The 9,101-nt window shown below is 33.4% G+C and overlaps 1 protein-coding gene across 1 annotated transcript; it reads left to right on the forward strand.

Annotated features, from left to right (window-relative positions):
* Positions 1–251: 251 nt before the first annotated feature.
* LOC120860744 (RNA-binding motif protein, X chromosome-like) lies at positions 252–8,781 on the forward strand. The gene is given in 8 exon segments (XM_040236481.1): positions 252–360; positions 909–1,015; positions 2,935–3,109; positions 4,988–5,134; positions 6,262–6,373; positions 7,574–7,699; positions 7,777–7,865; positions 8,477–8,781. Coding segments are annotated over 8 exon segments (1,170 nt in total).
* Positions 8,782–9,101: the final 320 nt, after the last annotated feature.

Here is a 9,101-nt window from a genome sequence, read left to right on the forward strand (position 1 = left end):
TGAGTGAGGTCTTTAAATACTGCAGCTCAAAAGACTTTTACGGCAGCCTTCTAATGTAAGTTAAACTTACAGGCTTTTGTCATCTGTAAAAAGCAGCATTCATTAGATCAGGGATTTTCCTTTTTGCATTACAAGTTTTTTTGTATTTTAAGTAGACATTAGTTTAGTTTAGTTTTTTTTTTTTTAATGATATTTGAACATTTTGGCTCATAATTTGTTTTTTGGTATATCTTTTGCCACCTAACAGTAAAATGATGGCAACAGATCGGCCTGGAAAACTGTTAATAGGAGGCCTCAGTGCTGAAACAACGGAGAAGTCTCTTGAAGCTGAATTTGGGAAATACTGTCACATTGTGGAAGGTAACTCTAGGATCGGATATGACTGAGCGACTGAACCGAATCGAACTCTAGAATCAACATACTTAACTCTTTAAAGCAAATGTATACTTAATATATATCCATGGACAACTATAAGTAGTTTAAGGTTTTTGGTTTTTTAATTGGGCAAGTACTTGGCCGTCAGTGAAAGGGTCTCCTCTTATAGAAAAGAGAAGTAAACAGTGCTTTTAAAATGTACTAGTGGCCCTGGGATGTGAAATAGAATAAGACATGGTAATTATAGAATTATTGAGATTATTATAGAATTACTGAGATTAGAATTATTGAGATTTATGTTCATTTTAAAAAATACTAGAAATAATATATAAAAATCAAGTTTTATGGTATTTTTATATCATGTATAAAATGATATAATATTTTTAAGTATCTTTCAAAAGTTTGTACGATGCTCTATTGATAACATTCAAGTACGTTAAAGGGGTCTAATGAGAAATTGTCCAAGGAGTGATAATTTTGAAAATAGTAAAGTTCAATTTTATGTGACATTTTAAAAGATTTATGTGTAACAGTTCTCTTGATAAAGGATCGGAACACAAACAAGTCGAGAGGCTTTGCTTTCATCACTTTTGAGAGCCCTGAACATGCAAAGGATGCTGCCAAAGAAATGAATGGAAAGGTAAGTCTTAATAATGTATGTTCTTCTAGATTTCTTTATTGTTACCGTAGTATAATGCTTTGTAAGGTTTCACTCTCCTTTTTGTCACATAACTACTAGTTCCTCTGGTTGGGAAGAGACTGAAGTTAATACCAGCATTAACGAAATAGATTAAATCTACTATTAACATTCAAGTGTAAATAAAAATAGGTCTTTACCTTCAGCACTCTCCCAGTATTCCATACTGTATTTTAAGTTGTGGTATATTCTATTTAAGTCAGTCTTCACTGTATTAGTGTTATGAATAATAATTTGTCCCTTAGAAGCTGAACTTTTTTAAAAAATTGGAGTATTGCTTTACAATAGTATGTTGGTTTCTGCCATATATCAGCCCCATCCCACTTATTTAGCTAGCTACGGAGCACTGTTTGCTCCAGGACGTCCCCCCTCTGTGGACTGTTATAGTAAAAAAAAAAAAAAGTCTGTATCTCCCCCGTTTTGTATTGTGGGTAATAGGCTTTTGTTTTCATGATTCCCTGTTAATTGTTAATTCTCTCTGGAACTTCTACATTCCCTTAGTATGAATACATTAATTTCCTATTATCTATAGTTATGGTTCTAGTATATTTCATACATGTAGCACATGTTGACCCTTGTACTTTCATTTTTCAGATATGGTAATACCTAAAAGTTAAGTTTGACTCAGCTTTGGGTCACAGAGATAAATTTTCCTTGAGAATACTTGATGGTAATTAATTCCTCTTTTTTCATTTGTTCTAGTTGTCAAGCACTGGAACATTTAACCTGAAATTACACTTGAGTAATTCTTCATTCAATAGGTGTAACATTGCAAGGCACTGATTGAATTTAGTTAGATGATTAATGGTTGTGGATGAGACAAAATATTTTTTTTTTTAAGCACTGGTGTTCTAGGGTGAAGAGAAAAAATGTACAAGTAGAAACATTAATTTTACATGCAGAAATGTTAAGGAAATAAAGTACTAATTTTGGTAGAGCTTATTGGGTGGTGGGTACTATTTTTAGGTATATCTAGGAATGTTTGCTAAATCCTGAGTTGGGAAGGAGACAGTGCATGAATTTGTGGAAAATATTTTGAACCAAGAAATAGAAAATGAGACCCTAAGATGGGGGAAAAATGGCTTTTGAGGATGACCGTATTGATCTAGAGCCCATTTCATCCAGAAGTCTTGGTAGGAATTTAGGATTTAAAATTGTTTTCCAAAAATAATATGAAATAACAAGAGTCTGTATAGTATGATTCCTATTAGGTTTTCAAAACTCCTTTTGGTCTTTGTAAAAGATTAGGCAGATATTGGAAGATTAAATTTAAGCATTTCTGAAAAATATGAAGTAGCATTACTGTCAGTAACTACTTGGGAACAGAAAATAAAACAGTTGTATAAGACAAGAAATGTTAATGACAAAATAAGGGTTCTATGTTTTGAAAAGAAAAATGAAAATTATTACAACTAAATAGAAAGCATCAGTTATATTGAGAAAATATCTTGACGTTTGTGTCTAATAGAACAAATGCTAAAATGTGATAGGAACAATAATTTTGAATACTTTAAGTAATATGCATGTTTTTATGTACCCTTGGGAAACTGAAATTTTAAATGGAAAGTTACTAAAATGAAGCACATTATAGAAAATAAAAATGTGTGCTTTTTTCATGGTAAAGGAGAGATACTCATCTTTTAATACCAGGGCACTGTTCAGGAAGTTCTAATAGTAAATACATATGCTTTGTGTTGGATGACTTATGAAAGGGAACTGCCAGTTAAGTCATGTTCATCATGTTGAAGGGCACAGTCATTTCAGAAAAAAAAGTTTGCTTTGGGGAAAAAATACTGATTTAATTCATTGCAATAGTAAGTTAAATTTTATGCAACATTACTGATGCTATACTCAATCTTTAGTTTTTGGATGGAAAGACAATTAAAGTAGAACAAGCCAATAAACCATCTTTTGAAAGTGGTGGTAGACAGAGACTGCAACCTCCTGCAAGAAACAGGGGCCATCCAAGAAATCTAAGATGGGAAAGAGGAAGAACTGGTGGAGCAAGAGGGCATGTGTCTCGCGGAGGAGACTTTGGTAATGTATTAAAATAGAAGGATGCCATAGCACTGAAAAACAGTTAAGTTGAACATCTAGTAAATCTCAATTTTTATTGCATTGTTAATGAGAATAATAATCTACAAGAATATATTAAATGAGAAGTTACTATTAGTGATAATCAGAATTATTTCTAAGTTGTAAAGAATTGTTGTAGTTGTAAAATTGCTGCTGCTGCTAAGTTGCTTCAGTCGTGTCCAACTTTGTGCGACCCCATAGATGGCAGCCCACCAGGCTCCCCCATCCCTGGGATTCTCCAGGCAAGAATACTGGAGTGGGTTGCCATGTCCTTCTCCAGTGCATGAAAGTGAAAAGTGAAAGTTAAGTTGCTCAGTCATGTCTGACTCCTAGCGACCCCATGGACTGCAGCCCACCAGGCTCCTCCATCCATGGGATTTTTCAGGCAAGAGTACTGGAGTGGGGTGCCATTTACTTATGTGGAAAAAATGTTTATCATCTTACAGGGAAATGGTTTAAATTTTATTAAGTCTTTTTTACCATTGTTATTGATGCTTCTTTAACAGTCTTTCTACAGAATTCATTGCTGTTGATCATACATTAGAACTTTCCAATTTCTGGCAAATAACTTTATTTAAACTATTAAAAAGACATTTATATACTCTGAGTAGTCCTACTGTATTGTAAAAAATATGGGAGAACTTTGAAGATTGCATAACAGATAACCACATTTTAGGGGTGAACATTGTGTATTTTTGGACTGACCTTGTAGTATTTGTCTTGAGCATGTACGTGCAGACAAATCTATACAATTCTCCACTGACATTTTGATATGGTGCTTTTGTTCCTGGGTTCTGTGGTAATAAAATTTGCATTTTGGAAGTTTTCTTTGATACAGATGTAAAAGCCTCTGTTTTGTATGTATAATTACATATATGTAATACATGTGTGTGTGTGTGTTAGAGAACAATGAGTTACTGAAAATGGTATTATGAAATATTTTCAAAGTTTTTACTTGGTAAGAAAGAAGGGAGGCACTTTCCATTCATAAACTTCCATATATCTAACAAACTTAATGATAACCAATCTTGAAAAATAAAACATTTCACTTCTGTCTTTGACAACCAGATGTGTGACTTTTTAGAAAATGTTTTAAAAAGTTCAGTTACAGGGTGTGTTCATTATAAGATCACACAGTTCTGTTGTTTTCTCAGATGAGGAGAAAAGTTTACTAGCTCATACTCTGCCAAATGTAACTGAAACATATCTGTAAACATTTTTCTAGTTAGATTAAAAGATAATTTTTCATTACTTACCATGCATTCTTAATACTATTAAAGTTGAACAGAACACAGTCTTTTCCTTGAAAAATTAACAGTAAAGGTTGATCCTTAAAAAAAACGGACTTGATCTGGGTGGATTCACTTATAAGCAGGATTTTTTTTTCCTCCAAGTAAATATGTACTAGGTTACTAAATGATCCAAGGTTGTTTGAGAAGCTGCATTTTTTTCCTATAAAAGGAGCTTTTTGTATTTTTAGGTGCATGTTTTTTATTGTTTTGACATAACACCTATTGTATTAGATTTTTAAAAAACTTTTTTGACAGCAGAATTGTATGAATTATTTTCCTCCCAGTGTGTTTAAAATTTTATTTTATCCTGGCTTTACTCCATCTCTTTTATTCTCTTCAGACTACTTTCACAGCAGTGGTTCTTGAATCATTTCATAAATTGTTCAAACTGATTGAATTGTACTAATTGATGTATCACATGAGGAAATAGTTTTATTGATTTAGACAAATACAAATGCTGAAGGCAATGGTAGTTCTTTAGTAAACATCTGTAAGCAGTAAGCAAAACTTAAAGAATGTTTACTTAAAAGATTTCATTGAAATACAGGTGATAATGGATATAATCTCAACATGAGCTCTTCAAGAGGACCCTATCCAGTTAAAAGAGGACAATCTTCAAGATGTGAAGGTCCTTCTCCTAAAAGATCTGCTCCTTTTGCTCAAGGGCGAAGCAGTAGTGGGATGAGAGGACGAGGTAAACACTGTATAATACAGAGACTATTGTTTCTGAGTAGTTAGTAAAAGTGAGCTGTTTTAAAATGAATCCTTAACTTTAAGAAGCCAAATGAAAAGAGAATTACATGGACATGTTTATTGATCACTAGTTTATTTGTTGATTTGTGGCTGAAAAATAGTTATTTAGCATCTAATTATAGTGTGTAGTAGGTGATTAACATAGAAGTGGGGAAGACATTTCCTTTAAATCTATGCTTGCTAGAGAATTCCTCAGGTTTTTTTTTTGAAGTTGCTAACATTTGCTGCTTAGTAGGATTTTTCACGTGGTTGCAAGATCAAGTATTTTCCTGAAAACTAATATACTATGAGTTAGCGATTTGGAATGTAGAGTAGTTTAGCTATGTTATGTTGGCTACCTGGTTCATGTAATTATAAACAGTAACTGAAACTTGCCATATTAACTGTAGTTTGGATTCTTACCATATTTTTACATTGTTTGCTCTTGATACAGCTAAAATCTTTGAATCATTATCAAACTGTCATTTTATGTACAGGATATTAATGAAGCCAAGTGTAATATGGTACTGATTTCAAAATACAAAAGAAGCTGAGAAATGTAAAGTTTCATTAGACTGTTAGCCTAGTAAGCAAACAAAACAAGAGAAGTCTGACCACCAGGAATTAATAAGACACAAGAAGTGAACATTATTTATGGAAAATAGTTTTCTGTTTTGGAAGAGGTAGAATTTTTCAAATGAGCCCTTTATTGCTAATAAGTAGTTGAACTCAGTAGTACTATCATTTTGAAAGGTCAGTAATTCAGGTTGTGGTTTATGTTAAATTTATCAACATTAGGAAAGAATCAACAACTTTGTGATTGAATGTGTGAAAACAGTTTCCAAAAATTAATTACACTTTACTCAAGTTTTGAGAGATTCTATTACTTATAATTTAAAGATGCAAAATGTACAGGGAGCAGAAGTTGTCAGGAAATAAAATGTTCAGAAATTACATTTATAAAGCAAACTAAACACATTAATGGGATTTTATAAGTTTTTTAAAAATTGTTTTGGAGAGAGGAGAGAACCAGTCTTTTGAATTTTTCTTTGAAATATTACTCTCAATTCTGAGATACTTATATTAAAGGTCCAGTATTGCAAAGAGAAAATTACAGAGGTGGTCCTCGTAGAGAGCCAGTGTCTTCTCGGAGAGATAACTATGTGTCACCAAGAGATGATGGTTATGCTACTCAAGACAGGTAAAGAAAAATAAAATATATGAATTTTTAAGTCATAGTTAATTTTGTTGAGGTAAAATTTACCTAACAAAATTTTAAAAGTGAACAATTCCATAGCATTTAAAATACTCAGAATTCTGCAACCACTATCTCTATTCAGTTCCAAAATATTTTATCACCCCAAAACAAAATCCATAAGCAGTTGCTCCCATTTTTATCCCCCATGTCCCTAAGAAACAGCCACCTATGTCATGTGTCTGTAAATTTACCTAATCCTGAATATATGTTCACTGTAGCCTGCCAGACTCCACTCTCCGTGGAATTCTCCAGGCCAGAATACTGTAGTGGGTAGCCATTCCCTTCTCCAGAGGATCTTCCTGAGGTATTGAACCCTGGTCTTCCACATTGCAGCTGAGCCACCAGGGAAGCCCTAACAATATGTGACCTTTAATATGTGGCTTTTCCATTAGTGTGAGTGTTTTCAAAGATAATCCTTGCTGAAGCATGAATCAGTACTTCAGTTATCTACCATTATATGTATAGTTAACATGGTTTGTTTATCCATCTTTGTGGTTAATGTGTACAAACATTGGAGTACCTGCTTTCAATTCAGAGTGTAAACTCTGAATTGGAATTCCTGGGTCATACAGTATTTTCAGTGTTTTAAGGAAACATTCATCTTCTCCATAACTGCACTGGTGGTGCAGTGCTAAGAGCCCACCTGCCAATGCAAGAGACTCAGATTTAATCCCAAGGTGGGGAAGATCCCCTGGATGAGAAAACAGCAATTTACTCCATGTTCTTGCTTAGAAAATCATCCCATCAATAGAGAGGCCTGGTGGGCTACAGTCCACAAGGTCACTAAAAGTCTGACATAGCTTTCTATTTACTATGCACACACAGGATTTCAGTTTCTCTGTATGCTCAGGGACACTTGATGTCTTATATTTTACAAATACATATATATATATATATATATATATATATATATATGTGTGTGTGTGTATATATATATATAGCCTGTCTACTAGGTGCAGAGTAGGTATCTCATTCAGATTGAGAAACTTTTTTTTCCTAAAAAAATATTATGTTAAACAGTGTTTTATATTCTTGTTCATCATTATATATCTTCCATGAAGAAAAGTATATTGAAGTCCTTTGCACATTTTAAACTACTTCTTTCTGTATGAATTCTTTTCATTTATTTTTGTTTGTTTTAAGTTACTCAGGCAGAGATAATCCAAGTTCACGAGACACCAAGGATTATGCTCCACAGTCTAGAGAGTATGCATACCATGATTATGGCCATTCAGGTTCTCGGGATGATCATTCCTCCAGAGGACATAGGTACTATAAACAATTCTGTTTCTAATCAAATAACTTAAGGAAATTTTTTCTTATAACATTAATTCTCTTAAATTTAGAGATCGTGATGGCTATGGTGGAAACCGTGATAGAGATTATTCTGAACATCAAACTGGAGGCTCTTACAGGGATTCATATAAGAGTTATGGTAAGAGGACAGTTACAACTTAAAAAGGACAGAATTAGAACTGACATGCTAGATGTACATCATTTACTCAAGTTTACTTCTAATTTCTCAAAAAAAAAAGTAATTTCTACCTAATTGATTGGCGTGAAGGTCTTTGAATTATTTTTGATCAGTCTTTTAAAATGAGAATTTGGCAGCTCACATTTTTTAATCACAAAAATTATTTAACATTTTAAAAAACAAAAGTGCTATTAAGAGTAGGAAGCATAGGAACATTATGAAGTTCAAAATTTTAGTCTTTTCCAAAAAATTAACATTTACTTTAAACTGCTAAGTCACTTCAGTCATGTCTGACTCTGCAACCCCATAGACAGCAGCCCAACAGGCTCCCCCATCCCTGGGATTCTCCAGGCAAGAACACTGGAGTGGGTTGCCATTGCCTTCTCAACTACTGGAGGTAAAAAATATTGCTCTTTTAAATAAATGTGAAAGCCCTTTCACCACTCCTACTAATTCATATCTTCACCACAGAGGCAGATAAAGGCTATCGTTTGAAAGATTTAGTTCTTTACAGTCATGTTATAGTAAAAATGGGAAAAGTTTTGTAATTTTATCAATTATTAATTTCACAGGGGGCTCCCATGGTGCTTTATCAGGAAGAGGTCCAGCTCCGAGTTATGGCAGAAGAAGTCGCTATGATGATTATATCAGTACAAGAGATAGATATGGAGGAGGGCAGAAAAGTTACTCAAGCAGCTGAAGTGATACATACTTAAGTAGTCGTGACCATGGTGGAAGACAAGAACAAGGATTTCCATCCTCAAAGGATAGGGTGTACCCTGCTCCTTGTGAGTCATACAGTAGCTCAGGTTGTGAAGCTTCCAGGGGAGGTCACGGGGGAAGCAGATCTGAAAGAGTAGGCCGAAACAGATACTAAAAATAATATTCACTTACCATGTTTTCTTGGCATGGGAAAAATTTTTGTGAGTTTCTGTTTTAATTCATACTTGAGTACTGCTGAAGAAAAAACGTTGGCTTTGGAGGGAAGAGCTATAAACTTTACCCTCCATGAATTTCCAGATAAATTGAAAAATAGAATTATTCAGATAAGTTGAAAAATAGAGTTATTCAAAGTAATTTCATAGTTGTCTGCTAATTGAAAAATAGAAGTTAAAAATTTTTAATTTAATGTCTAAATTTTCAGAGTATGTTTTGTGAAATGCTACTGCTTATTTTACTGGTGAGTTAAACAAGCAT

This window comes from Oryx dammah, unplaced genomic scaffold, assembly GCF_014754425.2.
Source record: "Oryx dammah isolate SB20612 unplaced genomic scaffold, SCBI_Odam_1.1 HiC_scaffold_11175, whole genome shotgun sequence".
NCBI lineage: Eukaryota > Metazoa > Chordata > Mammalia > Artiodactyla > Bovidae > Oryx > Oryx dammah.